General features: G+C 44.2%; 1 protein-coding gene across 3 annotated transcripts; it reads right to left on the bottom strand.

Moving 5' to 3' along the window:
• Positions 1–877: 877 nt before the first annotated feature.
• On the bottom strand, positions 878–23,416 carry FAH (fumarylacetoacetate hydrolase). Of its 3 annotated transcripts, none has more exons than XM_039493354.1 (14): positions 23,052–23,410; positions 19,653–19,763; positions 18,354–18,475; positions 16,608–16,657; positions 14,577–14,667; positions 13,985–14,082; positions 13,782–13,834; positions 12,812–12,911; positions 11,908–12,038; positions 11,037–11,112; positions 9,682–9,728; positions 8,492–8,593; positions 6,573–6,690; positions 878–1,157 (listed from the first exon to the last, which is right to left on the bottom strand). In XM_039493354.1, the coding sequence occupies exons 1-14, from the start codon at positions 23,130–23,132 to the stop codon at positions 1,078–1,080; spliced, it is 1,260 nt and encodes a 419-aa protein (XP_039349288.1). In that variant the 5' UTR covers positions 23,133–23,410; the 3' UTR covers positions 878–1,077. The 3 variants fall into 3 exon arrangements, with proteins under 3 accessions (XP_039349288.1, XP_039349289.1, XP_039349287.1); XM_039493355.1 differs by lacking the exon at positions 878–1,157 and adding an exon at positions 1,920–2,191 and having other exon boundaries at positions 23,052–23,413; XM_039493353.1 differs by lacking the exon at positions 878–1,157 and adding an exon at positions 3,872–4,124 and having other exon boundaries at positions 23,052–23,416.
• Positions 23,417–24,428: the final 1,012 nt, after the last annotated feature.

Here is a 24,428-nt window from a genome sequence, read left to right as displayed (position 1 = left end):
TGAGCTTCTGGGCCATGCGGCCCGAGATCGCTTTTATGTCTGGATTTTGGGAGCAGCCCCCAGCATAAATTAGAGCAGCCCTGGGGGCAGTTTTCATTTATGGCAGCCTCATGAAGGCTGCCTGAGAACTGCTCTGCAGCCCAGTGTCCATGGCAGTATAAACTATGGACACGTACCCTACGGCTCTCAGCTCACCTCCTACACCAGGGTACTCTGCACTCCTCCTGCACCAGAGGGATTCTCTCCTGGGGCACCTGTACAGCCCCTACTCAGTGCTAGAGCAGTGTATAAGGTGTAGAGGTGGGGAGAATCTCTTCCTGTATTTCTGCCAGCAGTTCATCCACTTAATTCTTTAATCCAGGAATTCTGAAAGAATTTCCCATCCCATCCTGGTGACTCTTTAGCATTCAAGCTATCAATCTAGGCAACATCTCAGTCCCTAGTACTATCTCCCCTGAATTGCCTGCAAGAGTAACTCTGGGGCAGGTATCTCCCAATTATTCTCTGTGGTGAAGACTGATGCAAAGATTCCCTTATTTTCCTTGCTTGCTGTAGTGCTTTTAAGTGTCTCAACAATAAGGTGTCCCCCCACTTCTCACAGAAGGTTACTCTACAAGAACCCGCCCCATTCATGGCTCAAAATGTTCGGTCTACATTTTCTTTGCTAATATAATCCATCTACTCTTGTCTTGTACCGTGCAAAGCTCCTCCTCTGACTCATTGGTGTTTACATCTGTCAAGGTACTTGGAGAAAATCAGGGTGCCCCAGCTCAGAATGCCCACTACTAATGGACTGTGTATGAGGACTCTACTTACATCTATGGGGACTTAACCAGGACAGTATTACAGTCATAAGAAGACGACGACGACACCGAAGGCAACTGCATCATTAAGATATTTATTGATAACAGTTAATATACTTGAGAAACTCCAATCATTTATATCAAAAATACTGATTTGAAAACTGAATGCGTGCATGTGCGCACACGGATTTTAATTTCTTTATGTCAGAGAATGGTTACATCAGGGATGTGGCTAGGCTTCTTCCCTTCCTGGAAAGTCACCTTGTGCAGGTAATCACGGAGCAGAGATCGCTGGAAGCACTTTTCCTGAACACTGGCCAAACCCCACGCGGTACCCATTTCCCTGGCAGTGACCTGCAATGGGGAGAGGAAAAGAGTCACCAGAGGGGCACCTAGTGGATTTTTACAAGTAAAAAATAAAATAAAATAAAATAAAATAAAAATAGTACAAACTGCAGTACCAACATGAAAAGGAATGAAATGAATGTAAATACACTGATGTAGGCCTAGCTTCTTAGCTGTGCTCAGTTGGGGTGATCCAAACCCCATTGACCCAAAGTTTCCCATTGACATTGAGGGGCTTTTGATCAGGCCAATACACACTGGATACCACTGTGGGGAGGGGGCTGTAAGGCAATATTTGTGGGTCCCAGTTCTATGCTGGCCTGGTCCCTGGCATAGCTTAGAGCAGCCTTAGGAGAATCCTTAGCTTTCCAGACCATCAATGGAGCAGCTACAACTAAAAAAACCCAAAAAACTAATGGGCAGATCCATTAAACTGTATTGGCACAGCTCCATTGACACCAGCTGAGGATCTGGCCCAAGATGTCCGGCTATGCTCAGTTATATAAACAGATAATGAAAGTCTACGACTGCTGCCAATGTTACCCGTCCTTGATTACATTTGGAACTAGGGAACGATTTGACCCCTCAATATTCATGCGAGCTGTGAGAGTTGACATTCTGACCTACTATCCTACTTTTTTTTTAATTCCACAATCCTGAGGTATGTGGGTGCTATAAGTCCCCCCTCAGTACTGGTTCATTCTGCCACGTGCTGTATGTATTCGGAAAGAGCAATCCATTAGTTCAGCTTGCAGAGAGCAGGAAAGGAAAGTCAGCTGAAGACATTTCAGCCCGTATGCTTCAGGCGTATCTGAAGACGTTATTCTTAGATGAAGCAACAGACAGAATTATTGTAGACCTCAGCTGATAATGTTTAGTGAAGGGAACGACAACAGTGATATAACATGTCCTGTGAACAGTTTATTTTAAGGGGCAATTTTATTGTCTAAAGATGGATTCTTCAAAAATGATGAAAGATGCATTCTTCCCTGCATGTAACTAAATGGTACAGTAGTTCCAGTGATTCATCTGTCCCTGAATTACTATTAACAGAGAAAGAGTTAATGTTATTCATATAATTTGTATCTTCTTACTGAGGGCTTGTCTTTACTGCATTGTTAGCTCAAGGTATAACTCAATGTTACCCCTAACCTGATTCCTGTCTACACACACAAATCTCTAGCTCAGGTAAAGTGATGCTTTAAATGAGAACTAGCTGGTCCATTGGGGTGGTGGAGAGTGGACTGAAGCTTGAGTGCTGCTGACACTTAAGCTAGCAATGCAGTGGGAATGTAGCTACAGGCTACAATTCATGTTAGGTGTAGCAGCTGGTGAGTTGTGCTATCAACCAGCCTGTGCAGTCCAAATGTTGTTTAGTCATGTGGCCACTCTCCGTTGAGCTAGGCTCACAGAACTCGCAGCCCAGAGGGACAATGGGAAAAGCCACCTTTGTGCTCTCCCAATCTTCACAGAATCATAGGACTGGAAGGGACCGAGAGGGGTCATCTAATCCAGTCCCCTGCACTTGTGGCAGGACTAAATATTATCTAAACCATGCCTGACAGGTGTTTGTTCAACCTGCTCTTAAAAATCCCCAATGATGGAGATTCCACAACCTCCCTAGGCAATTTATTCACGCGCTTAACCACCCTGACAGGAAGTTTTTCTTAATGTCCTACCTAATCCTCCCTTGCTGCAATTTAAGCCCATTATTTCTTGTCCTATCCTCAGAGGTTAAGAAAAAGAATTATTCTCCCTCCTCCTTATAACAACCTTTTATGTACTTGAAAACTTATGTCCCCTCTCAGTCTTCTCTTTTCCAGACTAAACAAACCCAATTTTTTCAATCTTCCCTCATAGGTCATGTTTTCTAGACCTTTAATCATTTTTTCCCACTCTTCTCTGGACTCGCTCCAATTTGTCCACATCTTTCCTTAAAATGTGGTGCCCAGAACTGGACAATACTCCGGTTGAGGCCTAATCAGCACAGAGTAGAGCGGAAAAATTACTTCTTGGGTCTTGCTTACAACACTCCTGCTAAGATATCCCAGAAGGGTGTTCGCTTTTTTTGCAACAGTGTTACACTGTTGACTCATTTAGTTTGTGGTCCACTATGACTGTCAGATCCCTTTCCGCAGTATTCCTTCCTAGGCAGTCATTTCCCATTTTGTATGTGTGCAACTGATTGTTCCTTCCTAAATGGAGTACTTTGCATTTGTCCTTATTGAATTTCATCTTATTTACTTCATTGGCCTGGAGCAGGGAACTGCAGTCAGTGGGAGCTGCGATCAGCCAGACCTGCGGACGCAGCAGGTAAACAAACCGGCCCGCCAGGGGCTTTCCCTACACAAGCGGCGTCCCAAGTTTGGGAACCACTGCTTTAGGGAACTGGAGCACCAATCTGAGACACTCAGTATCTGAAAATCAGGCTACTAATTCCAGTGCCTGAGTATGGATTGAGTGTCCAAGCACTGAAATTTGAACTTTTCTGATCTAGCTGACTTGTCTTAAGTGGCAGAATCTGTGTCAATAAAGAATAATCTCACAAGTGGTAGCTGTTTTACATCAGATAATGCACAGTGCATATCGAGATGGAAGATATGGGGAAATGCTCCCCTTTGTTCCACATTCTGCTTAGAAGCAGACAATGCCGTGAGTGGTGTATTGCTAGCTCAGCTCTGGCCTGCAGAAAGAGGAGACAAGTGTAGGGTTACCAGATTTCAGGTTCCCCAGAAGAGGACACTGCGAGGTGTGTGTGGGGGGGTGGTTGAAAGGAGAGTACAGTTGGGGGTGCTGGAGGTGGTACCTGCGGCAGGGGTACTCACTGGAGGTGGGGCCAGCGTCGCTCCCTGCCATGGTGGCAGGGCGGCTGGCGCAAGAGCAGGACGCAGCGACAACCATCACTCAGGGCCTCCTGCTCCCCTACCCAGGGCTGGGAGTCAGGCAGATGTGGCTGCAGAAAAATGGACCAATCAGCTGCAGATGCAGAAGAGGGACCAATCAGGAAGCAGACCAACTGGGGCTCTTTCTGAGCTACAGTATCTGCTCTGCAAAAATCCAGAACATTTCCTGTTATTTGAAAAATCTGCCAGGACAGAGGATGGAGACTCAAAAAAGGAGGCAATGTTCTGGAAAACCAGGACATATGGTAACCCCAGACAAGGGGAGTCTGCCTATTAGCAGGTGGTGGGGAGTGGTAGTGGGGGCAGCTGCAACAGTGATTTAAAAAGCAAGAGGCAGTTCTGAAATGTAACTACTACAGGATCTGCACTTCATTCACCTCATCTACACCACTTGTGTGCAGAGGTCACCCCCGTGCAATGGTAAATTCCACACCTTCTACACTGTCATGTATGTGCTCTCCCAACAGACCCATAGAGAAGTGAATACATGGCGAGGCTCCACGTCCATCTCTGCATGGAAATCTTCATTGCCTTCTTGTCCATCATACTGTCACCATTACCCCTCTGGATATCTCAGCTCATTTATTGCAGCTGTTGTCAGTTTCAGTCATTCCTGTTCTGGGTTCAGGGGATCTATTACAGGGCCTGCTCTTGTGATGTCAGAGCTGTTAATCTTATTGATGCTTTCGAAGGGGGTAATGGGCTGTACTGATGTGCATGCACCACCGTGTGCTGGATCTTGCCACCTCATTTATTTCAGTGCTCTCTTTGACGTGTCCCTGCAGTGTTTGCTTAGATTCATGCTCAGACCTTGCACTGATGCTCCTTCACTTGGCTAGAATTATTTTCTTGTGGTCATTCCCTAATTGCAGAGATACCCAGCTGGGGAAGGCACCCTAGTTTTGCCTCTGTGTTGTAGGTATTTCCCCCTCTATGATAGTCCTTGCATGTTTCCCAAACAACATTCCTCTCACCAGACATATGTACCAGCTTCCATGACTTAGTCACAGTTGTTTTCTCTTGTTCAAGTCACATGAACTGAATTCTTCCTATCACTTTGGCAGCTTCATTGTCTGTGCAAATCCTGTGGGCTACTCCACTTAGTATGTGTGTAAGACCGGTTGTGGGCGGGGAATCGAAGAAGCTGTTCAGATCATTGGTGGTTTCTGGCTAGTGAGATTTGTTGACGTGAAGAATTTCACAAACAAACAGTTCTCTAAAATGGCCAGCAGAGGAACTGAGGAGATGGCTGCAAACTTGGGCCAAAAAAAAAATCTCACAAGAATGGCTTTACCCCGTATCAGAAGCAGGAGGAAAAAAGTAATTTCTGGTTCTGAATCTGACCTTGAACTAAAACACACAGGAGTTGGGTTTGGATCCAGGAATTTGAATTGGAACCTCCTCTCCCATATTCAAAAGAGTTTAGATCTAGGATTCTGGGTTTGGATCCTGCAGCCAGGACAAATGGCTCAAGTGCATGTAGGCTTTGGCTGGGAGTTTCAGAGGAGCCTAAGGGAGGCAGGCACTCAAATCCTATTGAAATTCAGTTGGCACCTGTTGTGATAATTGGGCCGACAAATTTACCCTAAATCTGAGCGAATCCAATTTCCCCATAAGAATGAATGTAAATGAGAGGGTTAGGCTCCAGGGAAATTTTTTTCACCAGACAAAACACTACACACACACACACACACACACAAAGTTTTAAACAAACAATTTAATATTGGTACACAGTGATGATGATTGTGAAGCCTGGTTGAGGTGGAAGAGTCAGAGGGTGGGATATTTCCCAGGGAATGCCTTACTGCTAAATGAACTAGCAATTGACTGAGCCCTCAAGGGTTAATTCTCACAATACTCTATAAGGCAGCAGGAAAGGAGAGATGGCAGACAGACACACACCCTGTATGTGAGAGGAAAAAAAATGCGCATTTCCCCTTTAAGTAGCTGACCCCAGGTTTAAGTACACTGCCTTGTTAATTAAATCAGCTTGCTGAGACCTGAGACAGCAGCTACTGCCTAGAAGCTCCCTCCCTCCATTGTGTGTCCCCCCCCCGCTCTATGGAAGATGGGGTAAGTGGGGTGCAGGAGCAGAGGGGAGGAGGAGACACCCTGACATTAGCCCCCCTTTTTCCTCCCTTCCTCCATACAGCAAGCAGGAGTCTCTGGGGGCAGCTCCAAGGCAGTGGTGGGAGGGACAGCTGCTGCACAGGGAACTTAGGGGAGTGGGGAGCTGATAGGGGGGCTGCTGGTCCCCCTTGGTTCCAACCACCCACCAGCTAGCTGCAACGGGCTGCTCTTCCTGCAAGCAGTGGACAAAACAGGTGGCTGCCCAAGGGAGCATTTTACACCTTTAAACAAGCATGTTCCCTAATTGATCAGGGACTTAACACTGAAACAACATTAACCGGGATGACTAAGTGAGGAGTTCCTGTATATAAAACAACTATGGGCCACACACCATGCTTCTAAGCTAGCTCACAGTACCAAGAGAACACACCCATAATCATTTGGTTGTTACCTGTTATAATGACTTCATCCCCATCCTGCAGAAATTTACGAGAATGTCCATTCCCAAGGTCAATTACTTTTGTTCCCTTCCATGACATCTCCAGCATGGAGCCAAAGTTCTCCGGATCCTTCAAAGCAGAAGTTAGTAACAGAACTGTAAACCCATTCCACATGTGTGTACTACCGTTAACCCCCGACCCCCCTGCTGCTGGGAGTGAGAAAACAAATATATTGTTGGATTCTGTGCAATGGAACCTTGCCAGTAACAGTCATTGATCCGGTTCATTGATGTGCTAGCCTACTCGCCTGTCTTTGGTTTTTAACTCCTTACTTGCTGGAGGCCACAATTGCCTAAAGCAATCTTCTCTTTGGTATCATTAGCTTTAGTAGTGGGCGCTATACGGAAAAATTGGATCCTGTTCAAGGAAGTACGGAGACAAATCTACGTAGTATTTCTGCCTCTCAAGTATCTGTCTGTTGCTACATTTCAGAGTCCCATTCACATTTCATTGTGCAGAGGAATGCTACGTTGTTAAATGTTTAAAGGATTTTAATGTAAATCTGCAGCATGATGTGCTAGAGAGAAGAAAAAGCACTTCACTTGTACATGTGTGTACACTCTAGCAGGATGGTGTACGTGCTTTATTACACTGGCATGCTACTGGAGCCTTATAGGACAGAGGGCAATGCACTAGGTGACTAGGAGCAAGACCCAACCCCCACTGATGTTTCCCAGTGGAAAGTCTCCCAATGACTTTATAGGCTATTGGACACCAGGTTATGAAATCTTAACCTGTCCTTATTTTCTATTTCAGCAAGAGGAAAGAAACCACCACATCACTCCTCGGTCCACCACTGAACAATGTCCAGCAATGTGCTGGTCAGGAGACAGAGCTCTGTGAATCCCCAAAAAATACATTGGAGAAAGTGGGTTTTGCATTTTCTAAGCACAGTGCAACACCAGTGCAGTATAAATTAAAAGAATGGACTATGAAACTAGGGTCATACGGAATTGAGAGACTTGGAAGTGTTAACACTTCGAACAACAGTAACATTTATATTATCTAGAGCAGTGGTTTTCAAACTATTTCTGGCGACCCAGTTTAAGAAAATTGTTGATGCCTGTGACCCAATGGAGCTGGGGATGAGGGGTTTGGGGTGTGGGAGGGGCTCAGGGCTGGGGCAGAGGATTAGGGTGTGGGGGTGAGGGCTGCGGGAGGGGGTCAGGGCTCTGGGTGCAGGCTCTGGGGTGGGGCCAGGGATGAGGGGTTTGGGGTGCGGGAGGGGGCTCACTTCTAGTGGTTCCCAGTCAGCGGTGCAGCCAGGGTGCAGAGGCAGGCTTCCCACCTGTCCTGGCACCACAGACCGCACTGTGCCTTGGAAGCAGCCAGTAGCAGATCTGGCTCCTAGGCCGGTGCTTGGGGCAGGGGCAGCGCGGAGCCCTGTGGCCCTTCCGCCTAGGAGCTGGACCTGCTGCTGGGCGCTTCCGGGGCACAGTGCGGTGTTGGAACAGGTAGGGACCAGCCTGCCTTAGCCCGGCAGCACCGCCGATGGGACTTTTAACGGCCTGGTGCCTTCCATTCCTGCAGTTTGAAAACCACTGCTCTAGAGGTTGTCCTCCATCGATCTCAACATACTGTTGTTGTGGGGTTTGTTTTTAACAATGAGATAGCAGCTGTAACTCACAGCAGGATTGGGCTACTTTTGTGCATGAATATTGTTGCCTCTAAAATACCACAACGGGCTTTTATGGATACTGACAGTAGGAAAGCTTTTAAAAAAAAAAAAAAGGTACTCCAAAAAGACTGAGCAAGAACTACAAAGATGTCCATAGTAAAACAAAGTGGATTTAAGGCCAAGGTCACATCTGATCAGTTTCTAATGGCTGAGTACTTTGTTATTAGTGACAGCTGTTAGTTAAATGCTTACAGGTCCACTGATTGTTCCAGATGCCAGGAGATCTCCAGGTCTGAGGTTGCATCCATTGATGGAGTGATGAGCCAGCTGCTGTTTCATGGTCCAGTACATGTACTGGAAAAAGGGGGAAAGTGAAGGACAAACATAACTCACAGATGTCACTAGTCTGTACAAAATGCATTTCATTCTTCCTGGATCATACTGTTAAACATTAGCCCACAAGAACGCCATCCTTATCTAATCAGGAGCCTTCAGCAGCCTAAATGGAACATTTGTAATTACTTTAAATTGATCCTCTGGCTCATTGATTGGTCTCCAGATGTATGGCCTGAATACAAATAGGTTATGTTTGAAGAGATGAGACGCAACTATTGTGACCATGCTTTCACAACATACAGCATATTAAATACCCCAACTGGCCTGGTCCAAAGCTCAGTGGAGTCAATGGGAACCTTTCCAAGGACATAATGGACTTTCAATCAGGCCCACTCTATACGAGTATTTGCCGTCAGCAGGAATAAGCACATGTCAATGGAATCCTGTGTAGAAGGATTTTAGCACCTGAAGGCGTGGCATTAATGTTGGGGTTAACGGCAATTTGTGGCTACCAGAGTCAGAAATCTCTGTGCAATGTAACAAGTCGACCAGCCCTAATAATTGTGAAAGGGCAGCTGGCAGCAGTGCAGGTACCTGGCAGTACAGCACAGACATCAGTCATGTTACTAATATGACTTTCAAGGAAAAGAGCCTCTTTAGACACTGACTCGCTAACCTAGTGAGGAGGTTTTTAAATGAAGTTCAAAGAAGATCGATGAGAAAAGCCCACAGGTAAGTATAAAAAAGTGACCTTAACAGAAGTCCAGGTGTTGACCTTAAGGGTATGTCTACATGCAATAAAAGACCTGTGGTTGGTCTGGTCAGCTGACTTGGGCTATACAATTATATGCAGCTGTTCAGACTTGGGGTGGAGCCCAGGCTCTGTGACCACACCCCCTCACAGGGTCTCTGAGCCTAGGCTCCAGCCTGAGCCCAAATGTCTACATTGCAATTTTATAGCCCCGCAGTCCAACTCAGCTGACCCGGGCCAGCCACGGGTCTTTTACTGCCGTGTAGACATACCTTAAGAAGGCTAGATGTTGGGGGCGGGGCATGGAAAATTACAATAGGGACACAGGAGATAATAAGGGGGAAAACAAAGTTACCTTAAAGTTTGATTTGCATATCGTGGCTGGGTTGCTCATTCCTTCTCCTAAAGGGAAAGGAGGAAAAAAGCAATCGGTGAAGATGTCTATGGCATTTTCATTTTATGGCTGGACAGAGGCTTCCATTACCACTGTCAGGCTCAGTAGAGAATAAGCAATGACATGCTCTGTCCTGGTATGAAAGACTGCCAGGGGAGGAAGTACAATTCCAAGTACAAGTCAAACAAACAATCTGGTTTCTATCCCCTGCTCTGCCACAGACTTCTCCTGTGACTAAGTCACTTAATCTCTTCTACCTCTGATTCCCTCACCACAAAATGGAGATATTATTTCCCTATCTTACAGGGGAGTTGCAAGGCTTATTTCGTACTAATGGCAGGATCTACAGAAATACACAGTATTATTAAAAGGAAAATCTCCTTTGCTATTTTCATTTGCATGATACTTAAGCTAGAATCATGTTGAAGATAAAGTCCTCATATGGACCCCATCCGTAGAATATCATTCCCATTTTACAATGGCACAGAGAGACTAAGTGACATGCCCAAGGTCACATGGGAAAACTGTGGCAGAACAAGGAATTGAGTCTGAGACTCCATAGTACAGGGTAGTGTCTTAACCATTGGCCCAACCCAGTTCTCTCTTTGATTCACTGTATCAAACTTTTGCTGCATCATCCCAAGAGGCCACGAACTGCAGCCGTGAAGGGGATGTGTTGGGGACTGAAAGTCAAGAGATGGAAGATACACAATCTCCTGCACCCCCTTGCTGGCCTAACTGGGTTTTAGGGTGCTGAGCTCCTCTTCTACTGACACACATTCAACAGCAGGACCATGATAGTCCCGCACATTAAGCGCAGCATCAGAGGGTCGTGTTCTGATCCCTATACTCATTTCGGGACATCTTTCACCTCTAGTAAAACACACACTCTTAGTACTCTTTCCCTGGTCTTCCCTCTGTCTGTTCCTGCCGATTTGTTACCACCCACTTGCTGCATCTTGTTTTAATTAGACTGCAAAGTCATTGGAGGTGGGACTGTGTCTTTTACTCTGTTTCCACAGAACACCAGCACAGTGGAGCTCTGAGCCCGCTTGGGTGTCTAAGAGCTATTGGAACATTAAAAATCTACGATAATTCTTTAGGTTGTAAAATGGTCATATGCAGCCACCGCAAGAGGACTATTTCCCATAGCACAGCCCTGCACTAGCGAGTAGGCACATTATGAGCGTTTTTACCTTCCTCTGACTCAGCAAGTATTGCCCTATGCAGAAATCAGGATCGCAGAATTGATGGAACAAATGTCTGAAACATATGGCGGATTGTACATCACTAACTCCACACATCATTTACTGTACCTTTGATAGCAACAAAGAGATTTATGTCAAAAGTATAGGGCTCTTCATCACAGAGGTATGGCAGTGGCTTGGGAACCTGAAAGCATATAACAGGCATTACAGCCTGAAGGCCAAAAGGAAAGAGAAAAGACTAGTACATACCTTGGGACATTTTGTAACAGCTCTCTTCACAAGGCTCTGCTGAGTACCATGTGTCCCTTTCTCAGGGCACGCATTTTTCCAGTCCCCTTGCCTTCATGAATAATTGCCTAAGCTACTGTTTCACATACACAATTATGTCACAAATGTTTATACCACTACCAAGGTATTCATTTAATCAAATGCACTTTTTCTCTTGGCCTCCAAAAGTGCTCTTGATTTTTCACATGGTTGTTAAACCCACCCAAATAGAATTTTAGTGCATCTTTGTCCCCATTTGGCACACTGTGTGTACTCAAAGCTTGCAGAAGGCTTGCAGTTTCAGACCTGAGCTGTTTAGTTCACACAGAGAAGAGCGACTTGTAAACTCTCTTCACCGTATTAAGTCTAATTAAATGGCTACATACCATAGAATCAAATACCCTCAAACTATGGGCAGGTTTGCCTCTTGATCAGAACACTTTAGCTAGAATCCATCATCCCTACCATTTATTGTAAGCACTTGGGTTTTCAAAGCTATGCAGCCGTACGCACCATGACTGAAAACAATGGGCATTTTCCCATTGGTTTCAGTGGGGCCAGGATGTCATCCCACATCTTGGAGGCAGGATCAAGCCTTGAAGTCAGTAGAAAGGTGCTGGTACAACCGAGCGTTTTTGTTCTCAGAACCTAGAGACCCCCATTCTATTTTCACTCAAATCATTTCTAGTGACCCAGCTGTTCTCTTGCTAACCTGGATGGGGTTTGGCAACACAAATGGCATGAGAGCTTCCATAGTAACAACCCACGGTGAGATGGTTGTGCCAAAGCTCTTGCCCAGAAATGGACCCAGTGGAACATATTCCCACTTCTGAATGTCTCGAGCTGAAAAAAAGGAAAATCAACGAAATATAATGAAATGTTCAGAGTTACATGGACCCCAGGCCAGTGATAGAGAGCCAGATGAAGAGCTCTGCACACCAACAGCCACCACCATCCACAGAACAAGCAATGAAATATCACCCGCTTGCCCAGGATAGTTCAATCATAACCTCAAGCAGTCATCTGAAGGGCTCAAAAGCACAGTTCAAAGTCCTCTGGGTAGGTCTAGCTTAGAAAGAGGCCAATGTTAACTAAACCTGAACACACACGTTAGCTAACTCCAACCCAGCCAATATTTTTCCCTAGCCTAGACACGGGTTAACATCTTTGATTTCAACTAGTTAAATGGAAGTAAATCTTAAGGTCCACCTTGATTAGTTAAATCGAGCTAAAAAGTGTTCACCTGTGTCTACTCTAGGGAATATGTTATAATTGCTAACTCTTTCCCCTCTAATCTACAGCTACCCTCTGCTGGGAGCACCAGCTGTGGTAATCTTTTAGGTTATGTCCCTGATAAGCAAGAATTAGACTTAAATCAGCTAATTTCATGAGGACAGCTAGATGATCTCCATTAGCAGTAGCTCTTAGTCACTACTGACCTGAGCTGGATTTGAACCAATGCCTGAAAGTTGTAGACTGTATTCCATCCCACTACCCTCGGCCCATCAGTGTCCTGAGTAGTTTATATTTCTATCATTTAAAACAAATACAATATCTGTCAATATTATGTAACAGCAAAAGGCATTCCCCCAGGGAATCAGAGTAACACTTATTACCACTCCAGTCATTCATAAGGACCATTCCAAAAATGTGCTCGTGAGCTTTGTTGATTGGGATAGGCTCCCCAAACTTGTTTCCGGGGCCTACAAAGAACGCCTGAAATGGAAAAGAAAATGCTTTAACCAAGTCAAAGTTTGGAAAATAAAACCTTTGTTTACACCAAGACTAATCCCCTACAGGTAGTGCTAAGACAAGACAGATAGAGTAGAATGCGATTTTACTTGCTTTCCGTCTTAACTTTAACTGGAATCTCCTTGTGCAGATGAAACAAGAGTTACAGCTTTTTCCTTTCCCCATGCAAGAGAGCAGGGTTGAACCACCTAAATAGCAGTGAGCTGATAAGAGTCAGTCATTAAACTCAGGGCCTGAATTTGCCAAAAGGGACTCTCATTTAAACTGCAGCTGCCACATGCGCAGAGCTATAGCTAGCGCATTAAGAAATATGATCAAGTCTCCCTGTGCAGAGGTTCTAAATTCCTGTAACAGAATCTTATGCAGCGAACTTTATGCTTCCCATTTGCCTAACCAAGGAATCTTCCCTTCTCTCCATCCCTCTGCCACCTCCGCTTAGACCTTCGCAGCTACAGCTGATTAGGTTATCAGCATAGAGACTGGCTAAGGGGCACGCCATGGGCTAATAGAAAATGAATATATTCGGTATTTCCTACAAGAGTCTCACTAAAATACACCCTACCTACCAGTCCCCATGATGCAGCCACTGTCTTTCATACCCCTTGAACTGGAATGATACCAGAGAGAAGTTAGCCTAGAATTGCTCTTTCCCATGCAACGCTTAGGCATTGAATTCTCCCCTTTGAAGCAAGTTCTACAGCAGGCAATATACCACCCAGAGGGAGGTGCTAGAAGACTGTATATAACCGATGTCCTGTTATGTTTTCATAACAAGCTCAACTTTTTACTCTCTTTTATTAAAGGGAAAGTTGTAATACAATAAATACATCCTACCATTTCTAACTCAATGTCCAAAAGTTTGCAAGCACCAAACACTGGAGGTTTAGCTGTGAATTAAACAGACAGAAAGGTGCATTATGACACTAAAATAAACAAGCAATGAAGCTAGAAAAGACAAGAGGCGGCCAAACATATTCCAATGCCATGCTGCTCACTAAGGAGAGCAGAGCATTTCAATGGCATGACCAGGAACTCACCATCGTCAGGTCGCATCTGCCCCACTGGTCTTTGAATTGGTGTCCCAGACACCACAACCGAAGATGCACGGCCATGGTAACCAACAGGTAAGTGCAACCTTGTTAAAGCAAAGCATTGATTGTGTGTGTTAAATGCTGTATTACATTCACCAGAACCATGCTCCGTGGAAGCTCCAAGCACTCTACAGTAAGTTACTAAATTTCCCCTGTTATCTAACCACTTTTTAAAATATATTTTTCCTCTGAATGGTGCATCCAGATTTATTTACTGACATGCAATCATTGGTTTCTTGCTATATGCGAAGAACCAACTCTCAGATGAAACAGTCTCTGAATCAGAGACTGTTTCAACTGACTCCTCGCAGTCGCTCCTTTCTACAACAACTAAACACAGCTCAGACATAGTGGGGAATGGAGATGTGGAGTTTCAGACACTGGGGGACAGGTCCTCAGCTGGTATACATCATCATAGCTCCATAGCAGAGCTATATGTACACTAACTAGAAATCTTTTTTTCCCTGTAAGGTTATACAGGCCTTTGCATCACGCGTAAAACACGACATATGAGAAAACAAATAACTGAACTACGAACCAGTTAGGCATCAAAGCATTCTCTTTCCCTCGGAACATGATCCCAACATTCGTAGCATGTTCCCTTGAAGAATAGAAGTCAGTGTAGTCTCCTGGGAAAAAGAAAAGCAGAAAATATAGATCAACTGTATGAAAGACCCTTATCTGGTAGGACAAAGGAGCATAAACTTTCCACATTCTGTTGCCCTGAATAGGATGGAGAAAGAGAGAGAGAAGAGGAGGAGAGAGAAGTAGAGGAGTTTGGAAACATGCAGTCACAAAACTGCAGTAATCATGCAGATAGTCTATAAGAGGGGACAGTTGCCAATGGCACGTGGAGGGTAAATGTTACACACTACAAAAAAACTTATTTATCTTTTTAAACTTTCAGTGACGAGCAGCAAGAAAAAACACCATTTCAACCCATTAGCTACAAATATATGCACAAGCCACATGCTTTGTATAGTTTAACCATTTTCTATTGTCATTTTGCTGATGCTATTGAGAATGCGTACTGCTAACAAAGGAAAGGATTTTGTAAACAGGACATCTACTGCCCCCTGGTGCCCTTTTTGGGAAATGGTTTGACTCACACTTCAATTACCTTGGTGACCCTGATGGAACTCGAGCTTTCGTGGGTGAATACCCACTTCTTCGGATGCAAGCAACTGCTTGCATCCGAAGAAGTGGGTATTCACCCACGAAAGCTCATGCTGCAAAACATCTGTTAGTCTATAAGGTGCCCCAGGATTCTTTGCTGCTTCTACAGAACCAGACTAACACGGCTACCCCTCTGATACTTGATGGAACTCAAAATGTATGAAGTGGGAATGAATACCACCAAAGATAAGAGACTTTCCTACCCTTCCTGGTTCCACCCTTACCTGCTGAGCCCACACATGGCTTCAGGTCCCCAGTCTAGCACCAGTTCCAAAGTTACTGACAGAAACAGCATTGCCAATTCATGTGATTTTATCACGTCTCATACGATTTTGTTATAGCCCCAGCTCCTGGAGTCAGGTGATTATGTGAGACTCAGTTTTCATTTAAAGAAAAAAAGGCTTCCCCTTATAGTTGCAGAGAAAGGCTTAAAATTTGACCCACATGCACCATAAAGGCTCAAAACCCAGAAGGCTAATAAAAACAGAACTCCACAATATTTATTTATTTATTTATTTTAACTCTGATGACTGCTGGTGCCTGACCTGTTTGAATGTTTGGGCTTGGTAGTACTGCAGAAGAACTTGGAGGCCACAGTGGCAGAGACAGTTTTTGAAATTCAACTTGTCATTGGTTAGAAACAAGGCTGATTTCACCCCATCTCCCTTCCTTGGTTTGTATTTATCAGCTCTGTTAAAATCAATCCCTCATACACACACACACACACACACACACACGTCTTGACTCTTCCTTCACCTGAAGGTCATAATATATGTGCTCACATACCATAGTGACAGACAACCTTATAGAAATAGATGGAAATGGTTGCTCTGGTGCTTTCCAGAATTGTCAGACTTAATAAATTTAACCTAATGAGAGCTACAAGTCCCCCAGACACCCAGCCTCCATAAACCCAGGACCTCCAGGAATCACCTTGCAACCTCAATGCAAAATTCAGCCCAGTGCTCACTCTTAGAGCAAGCATGACACTGCTCTGGTAGGGAGGATCTAAATGGCACAACTGAGTCTTAAGTTATTTGTAGTTACATGACACAGTGTTCTGTAGTCAAGATAATCATCTGCCTAAAGAAAAGGGCTTTAAGCCAGTGGGGTCATATGGGCCTTTGCAGACATAGTTCTGACTTCAGGGATTATGTGGCACTAGGGAACCTTGATTTGATTAAGTTAGTAAAAGTTGCTTCTGGAGACCTTACATCTACGTTAAAATATGGCGCACACACGTTTTATTTGTGACATCAGAGATGGCGCCGGCAGTTAATCATCTGTAATATCTACTTTACACCCATTCCTTGTCACAGCCACAATCTGACCATCCGGAATATCTGGGGCATGTGGGAGTCTCAGTGTGTAGATATCAGTTCAGGAGACTTACCGATTTTAGCAGGAAGGTGCATTATAGTAGAGGCCTGAGGTACAAATGCTCTAAAAATACAAAACAAAGATTACAACTCTCAGAAAGACTGGCGTTACCCTGGGCTGGCTTAGATGAAGTTCAGTCTCTTTTTGCACGAACTACATTCTGGCATCTGCTCTGAAAAATCTTGCCTTGCTGCAATCCTGCGCTAGCTCCTAGTCTATAAAGTGAGGGCACAGGCTGCTATGGCACTGAAGTGGTTAACTGATTCTACAAGCTCCAGTGAGGAAATGTACAATACAGCACTGGAAGGGTTGCATGCCTGGGAGATCTCACTCTTTTCCTACATGGGAGGAAATGCATCCATTGGGATGCACTGGCAGGCGAGTATGTGTGTCCTCACTGCCCTCTACTGGATGGAAGGTGTGAGATTCAGTTGCTCTCCTGCAGGAGGCCTAGAAACAGGCTTTACTGACAGCTGTAAAGCTCAGAAGGTCTCTCCTTAGTACAGGTGTTAAGACACCCTTGTTTTCTGACCACACACATGCTAAACCTTTCAGGACTCTGGGGGGTATGTCTACACCGCAATAAAACACCCACAGCTGACTCAGGTTCACGGGGCTCGGGATGTGGGGCTATCAAATTACAGTGCAGATGTCTGGGCTTGGGCTGGTGCCCGAGCTCTGGGAGCCGGAGGATCTCAAATGCAATTTTATAGTGGCCCCTCCCCATCTCGAGTCAGCTGACATGGGCCAGTGGCAGGTGTTTTATTGCAGTGTAGACATACCCTGACTTTCATGCTGCATGCATGGGATTTATGGGACCAGGGCTGGCCACACGCACGGGCGACCACCCTCTTCCCCCCACCCAGCCAGCTCAAGGCCTCTTTAACCCCCAAGCGCTGGGCCCGGAGCCAGGGACAGGAAGGGTTAGGGGCACCCTGGCCGGGAGCTCCTATGGTGCACCAGGCTCCACTTGCTAGTCCTGGCGGGGCGGAGAGGGACAGGATTTCCTCCTCCTCTGCACTGGCCATTCCCAGGGCTGAGTCAGACACAGCTCTGGGACCCTTCCCCAGCTGCATGAAGCTCTGCATGCCCTCTTCCCCCGCTTCCTGCCCCCATCACTCCCCAGCTGTGGGGGGAGGGGTCACTGTACGGAGAGCTGCCCCTGCGTTTGCTCAGGGCACCATTTTCCCTAACACTGGCCCAGCATGGGACTATACTGATATTTATCTATGCAGCCAGCTCCGATTTCATTACAGCAAGGAACCCACGTGAAAGTTTACCTCATGCTGATTCTGTATTGTGCCTTCTAAGTTTACAAAAGGCCTTGAGAGCTACACAACAACAGATCCATCTCTCCAGGGCTATGTTAAATATTTAGACAAGGCCACTGTTAAATGAAGCATCAAGGGAGGAAGAGAAGACTGGAACTGCAATGACATTCAACTACTCTTCTCCAGGGAACTGGACACTCTGCCAGCGAGGCTAGAACACCTCTTTAGGTGATGCACTGATTGCTTCTGTTTACACTCCAGCAGCTTCTAACAGTTGTGTGCAATAGCTCCCAAGCCTCAACAATAATAGCAACCACTCTGCTCCTCTCCTCCAACTCTTCGGGAATATCTCCTCCAGCTGGGAATAACACCCCAGCTCAAAACACAGACCCTGAGAAGGCTGAAAAGCCAAATAAAAGTGCTTTGTACGTGTGATAAGGAACCACGAGTGTTAATCTTGAGTCACTTCCAGCTCCCCAATGCCTCACCTTTTCCGTAGCTCAGAGTTGTCTCTCAGTGTTGGCTCACTGGCTGACAGTAGTTTTTGGAGAAACATTCTAGCTTCCTTCCACGCTTGATGGCCCAACCCCATGAAGTCATTAAGGGCTGGCTAAAACACAGTATAAAGGTAGAGATATGTGAGAGAGAACATTTGTTTTCTCAGATGCATTTGCTGTACATGTGAGATATCTCCTGTGTTACCAGTACTGAGATTAAATTACTAATCCTGAGGTAACAGGCAGTTCCGTGCGCAGAGACCCTGCCTATCATGATCATTAATATGGTCTCATTGTTTCTTTGTGCTCCCCCACTTGTCAGCCAGTATACATCTTATCTCTTGTCTCATACTTTGATTTCAATCTCTTTGGGGAAGGGACTACGATTTTCTACAGCACTTATCACTATAGGGTCCTGGTCTGTGAGAGGCACCTAGGTGCTCCTGCAAACCAAATAAATAAATCAGTCTAATAATACTTAAAATCATCATCCACCTATATCTTCAAATACCATGGAAGCTTGCAATGACAAGACTAGTTGTGATCTGAGATATAAATTATATTCACGCCCATGCAGAGAGCCCGCAAAGTCTATGTACCACTTTAATCCCACTTAATCCAAGATGTTTCCTCTTGGAGATTCCTCCTCATGAAGATGCCAGAAATGTAGGGGTTTAAGTGGAACTGGAGTTATGTACAAACCTTGGTATTGGCCCTCTGAACTAGGTGGATTTCACTCCAGAGTGCACTTCTTAATCAGATGAAAGAAACTTTTAGGAGAGCTCATTTATTTTACTACTTTCTAAATTTTAATTGCGCGTGCTCTTTGTGAGTGGTTCCATTCCTAAGTGATGTAGGTTCCAATTCAGCAAAGTGCACGCTCCCCCTACACCTGCCATTTCTGTACAGGAAGGAGAGGCCTGCCTGCGCTTTGCTGAACTGGGGCCACAGTTAGACCATCTAACACTCTGCTTCTGATTGCTGCAGAATCATCTGGGCAGCAGTGTGCACACAGTGCCAACCCAGCACTGTTACACTCCAGTTTTAAGCCAGTAATTCCATTTAGCAGAGTTACACTGACATAAAACAGGACCACCACAATGTTTAATCAGTCCCAATCCTCCCCCCTGCCTTTTTTTTTTTTTAAAGGGAGGGGAAAACCAGCAACTCAGGCACTCAACTGTAAGCTACCACAATGCTCTTGATCTGAGCCTGGGTCACTAAAATTTCATATGACATTCCATTTAAAACATGGTAGAGATAGACGTTGTCAAACTGTATGATAAATACCTGGTCAAAGACATCCTGATGCTTGGAAAGGGCTGGTCCACTGAACAGATGTTTAATAGCACTCAGATCCAATACCTGGTCTCCAATTGCCACCCCAATTCTGTGCCTAGGCTACAATGGGAAAAAAAATGTTTATACTTGTGGCCGATAATACTCTTATGAGGGTTCTGGGGAAAAACAGTGGAGTACAAGGCGTTTAAGTGGGGCAGGAGTTGAGGAGCTACGTTGGTGCCTCCCTTACCATAGTTATAATTAATGGACAAAGGCTGCTGATTTTAAAATCTAGGAGGAAGGCAGGGGAAGCTGCACTATTTTTTTGGCAAATTCCTCACAGGTTTTGAGGGTGGAAGGACATCCTTCCACCTCAACCATCCAGGGGTGTGGTAAGGGGAGGATATTGCCCTTCCCCCTGACTCTTTCTCCATGGTACTCATATGCCTCCCTGCCCCCCAATCACCATAGTATCAGAGGGCCTCAATCTTTGTGGGTTTATCCCCTCACCCCGACGAGATAGAGAAGTGCTATTATCCCCATTTTACAGATGAGGCAGAGAGAAGCTAAGTGATTGCCCAAGGTCACAAAGGAAGCTTGTAGCAGAGCAGGGGACTGAATCTGAGTTAACCAAGTCCGAGGCTAGTGCTCTTATCACTGATCCATCCTTCCACATGGGAAGGAGGAAAGGCTGGTGTGGAAGGTTCCCTCCATGTGTAAAGAAATGAAAATAAAAACAAAAAACCCTGCTCATCTATGACAGTTTTTTATAGGACCTATACAAACTCTGTTCAGAACTTGCACTGCTACCTTTGCAGTGGCACAGACCACATCCTCCCTACCACAGCTGTGCTGAAATCATAAAGACACTTTGGCATTACAAACACAAGTTCCAACTGGTAGTGAATTTAAATGAAATACAGCCATAGTAACCAGTTTCATCCCAAACAAAAGTACAGATATTCAATTTTGTCTTAATGAAAATAAAATAAAACCAGTACAGATTAAAAACAACTGCTTTTAGCCATTTTTCTTTGAACAAGACCCCAAATCTGATTTGCACGAAAATAATCCCAGATGTTTATTCAGCAAGCATTCCTGCCAGAAAAATCTCAGGGCTGGACAAGTTAATTTGTAACCTGTAGCCCTAAATAAAATCAGTTATTTTTACTGAGTGATTATTATAATATTGTGATAGGACATTAATTTCCAAAAGGTATAAAAATCATATTAATCATCTTTTTAAAAAAAGATTGAGACATTTGTGCAAGATTAGTTACTAGGGAAGGAAAAAGTGCACGAGACATTAACACACAAACATGCATCTGCGAACAGATTAAGGGCACGTCAGCACTGCAGTAAAACACCCATGGCTGGCCTATGTTAGCTGGCTCGGGCTGTGGGGCTATAAATTTGGGTTAAGCTGGCTCATGTTAGCTGGGTCAGGCTGGAGCCTGGGCTCTGGGACCTTTCCCACTCATGAGGTCCCAGAGCCCAAACGTCCAAATCAGCTAACAAGGGCCAGCTACAAACGTTTTATTGCAGTGTAGACATGCCCTTGGTTTCATCATCCAGCTTTTATCTTTGCAAAACACTAGATAATTAGAGCCAAGGCTCCATTATGCTGGAATTCAGTTTTAAACTACTACTGATAGTCTCTAGCATTGTTTTTGCCTAACTGAGAACCATTATGATGACTCTGCAATATCCATTAACCATTGATAATCCTCCAGCTTCTCTGTTTTCAGAGGTATCTGCTTGCCAGCTCTCTCCTTTACAGGTTTTGGGGGGGGGGGAGAAAGAGGGTGTTTCAGAGGCCCCTGTATTTCATTGCTAAACGTGCATATGTGAATGTAATCTGTTGCAAACAGCAGCATTGAACAGTAAATTGGAGGTATGTGGTGACTTCAAAAGGAGTCTAAGGGAGTTAGGGACCCAGTTCCCATTGATTAACTCAATTAGGCTTCTTTCAAAACCCTAATCATGTTTTTCTTGTATGGCCAGAAAATATAAGTGTTGTTGTAGCTGTGTTGGATCCAGGATATGAGAGAGAGAAGGTGGGTGAGGTCATAGCTTCTTCAGGTCAACTTCTTCAGACCTGAAGAAAAGCTCAGTGTAAGCGTGAAAACGTCTCTTTCATCAGCAGAAGTTGGTTCAATAAAAGATAGGATCTCACCCACTGTGTCTCAGAAAATATAAGTCCCACAGTGTGGTCCCTGCACATATGCGTTGAATGGAACATTAAATATATAGAACAATGGTTTTCAGCCTTGAGTCATTTGCAGACCACTACAAAATTTCAAATGGATGTGTGGATCCCTTTGGAAATTTTAGACATAGTCTGTGAACTCCCGGGAGTTCATGGACCACAGGCTGAAAACCACTAATATAGAAGATACAGAAGAGACCTAACTTGCCCAAGTCACTCAGCTAGTCAATTACAGGGTTAGGAACAGAACCCAAATCTCCTGACTCTCAATCCTAATTAGGGAAAAAATGAAGGGTAGGCCCTTAATTTATAGGATTATAATTGTGGCCCGGTAGACCACTATCATGTTTAAAACAAACCTTACTTGAAAAGATATTTAGCTTGGAAGGATTAGATTTTTAATCAGTAAACGTCAGTAAACATCAATTCCACTGTATATACAGGAAGTGACAAAAATATTTCATCAAGAAGTGTCAAAATTTACTGACAGGCAAAATAAGAAAAATGCCACTTGAGAGCTTATAAAAATTTTATTTAAGGATATTGACTGTGTATATTGACAATGTGTGTTTTAATGGTTATAAAACTTTAACTGTATCTCAATATCTACAGTGAAAGCCTAATTATTTTACACAGTGATTATTTCTTTTATCAAATTTAGCTTTCAGATACATCAATTCATATTGCTTACAATGAACATTTCACAGTACAACTAAGATTAGTAGAATATAGGATAAAAGTTAAAATGGGCCTTTAAGAGAGAAGAGGAAGGAAGGGTTAAACTCAGCCATAAAGGAGATAATAATAATGCTGATGGTAAAGAAAAAAAGTGAAAACTTTATAGCATACAGAGAGGCATGAAGAAATACAGACTTTTATACTCAAAAGCACAAAATATATTAAGTCCATATTACATACATATAAAGTACTTATAGAAAATATTAGTTCTTTAAAGAAACAGCCTTCAGGTCATCATCAAATTAAGAAAAGTATATATACACTGAAGCTTCTTAGTGCAATCAGCTAACCTCTAAGATTCCCAGCCTGGCAAGCCTTTCCTGTCCCCGGCCTCCGGGGATCATCACACAGCATTTGAAAAAAAAAATCTTTTCTCCTCATTCATAGCTTCTGAACTTCAGAGCAAAAGATTCACCCACAACAGCAGCAATCTTTGAAAGACAAAGCAACAGATAACTCACCTTCTCCTCGGTAGAGAAAACCCCATAGGGAAGGTTCTGAAGAGGGAAATTTGAGTTCTCTTCTATCTGGATGAAAGACATTTTGAGCTCAGGGCAAGCTGTACAAACACACTCCCAGCTCAGCTACAATCACACCAAGAGAACCTCCACATGTTGCATGAGACAATGTGGATCTGTCGGCCCACCCTCTTCTTCAGCCTCAAACCAACCAGAAGCCGCTCTCCAGCCCACTCCCTTCAGCCCTGCTCCTGTTTGTAAGCTAGATGGTTAATTAATACCAGAGTTCTGCATGACTCAGCAGCAGGGGCCTCTGCACCATTAACCGTTTCTGGCTACAGCCTCTGTAGAGGAGTATATTGCATGGTTACTGAGGGGAAGGCTGTTCCCCCTTCCTGAACCCTTGATTACTGGGAGAATCTACAGATATGTGCCTGCTGGGCCAGGAGACACACATTGATTTCCCATCTGTTGGGGGCACTTGGCTATAAAAAGTATCAAATGACCCTACAAGAACCTAGCCACAAAAGGGGCAGCTCAGCTGTCAGCTCAGATACCATGGGGAGAGCAGACAGTTTTCATTTAGACTTTGTGCAGTTTAGAAGTTCCAAAAGAACCCCATTTGGCCCATTCCTTCTATAAAGCTCCAGCTGCTGAGGTGTGAATATCTGCTAACAGTGGCAAAGGACAGAAAACACAACCTCACTCTGTCCCATATCTTTCTCCACCCTCCTAGGTCCTTTTGGGAAAAACCTAGACCAAAAGTTAAAAACCCAATACCACTGTTCTACATGTGGACACAAGGCTGAATGTAAAAGCAGGACTTTTTAAAAGAAGAAAAAAGAACGGCTGAGTTAGGATGAAGGAGAAGATTCCTTTTCAATGAAGATTTTTATAAACTCCTGGCTATCAAACCACAAAGCTGATTATCCTAAATTGATTTTGGTGGGAGATGAGACTAGTTAAAGGAACAAAGATTTGCTTGGATGTATTTTGATTTGCTCTGCTCTTTAATGTAGCAATCCTAAAACCAGATTCAACTACTTTAAAGTGGCAAAGTTTCGCTGACTTCAATGGTGCTATGCTAGTTTACATCAGCTGAGGCCTTGGCCCATGTAATATTAGGAATGTTCTTTGCATGGAAAAACTGGCTTTCAAGCAGTTATATACTATGTTTAACTGCAGTAGTATCATAGTATATTGTGACATTTGAATACCTACACTATTATGGTAGCCAGCATATATTGCTAAACATTTCCACAGCTGATTTGATTTTATCTATGCCAAAACAAAAGTTATAGTTAAAGCATTAAGTTTTGAGAATGTGTTTCATTGAAATGCACTTAATACGCCTCCAGAATTAGGATTTCTTATAGCATC

Source organism: Mauremys reevesii, linkage group 10, assembly GCF_016161935.1.
Source record: "Mauremys reevesii isolate NIE-2019 linkage group 10, ASM1616193v1, whole genome shotgun sequence".
NCBI classification, from domain to species: Eukaryota; Metazoa; Chordata; order Testudines; family Geoemydidae; genus Mauremys; species Mauremys reevesii.
The sequence above is the reverse complement of the archived record's forward strand: the minus strand, read 5'-3'. Positions and strand labels throughout refer to the sequence as shown.

What these genes read in the sequence shown, in the direction of transcription:
- FAH (XM_039493353.1), bottom strand. Translation starts at nt 23,132, where the DNA reads ATGTCTTTCATCCAGATAGAAGAGAACTCAAATTTCCCTCTTCAGAAC. An exon ending in AATGCTTTGATGCCTAACTG is followed by an intron (nt 14,083 to 14,576) that starts GTTCGTAGTTCA and finishes TGCTTTAACAAG; the next exon opens with GTTGCACTTACCTGTTGGTT. An exon ending in TCTCTTTGTTGCTATCAAAG is followed by an intron (nt 9,729 to 11,036) that starts GTACAGTAAATG and finishes CTTTCCCTTTAG; the next exon opens with GAGAAGGAATGAGCAACCCA.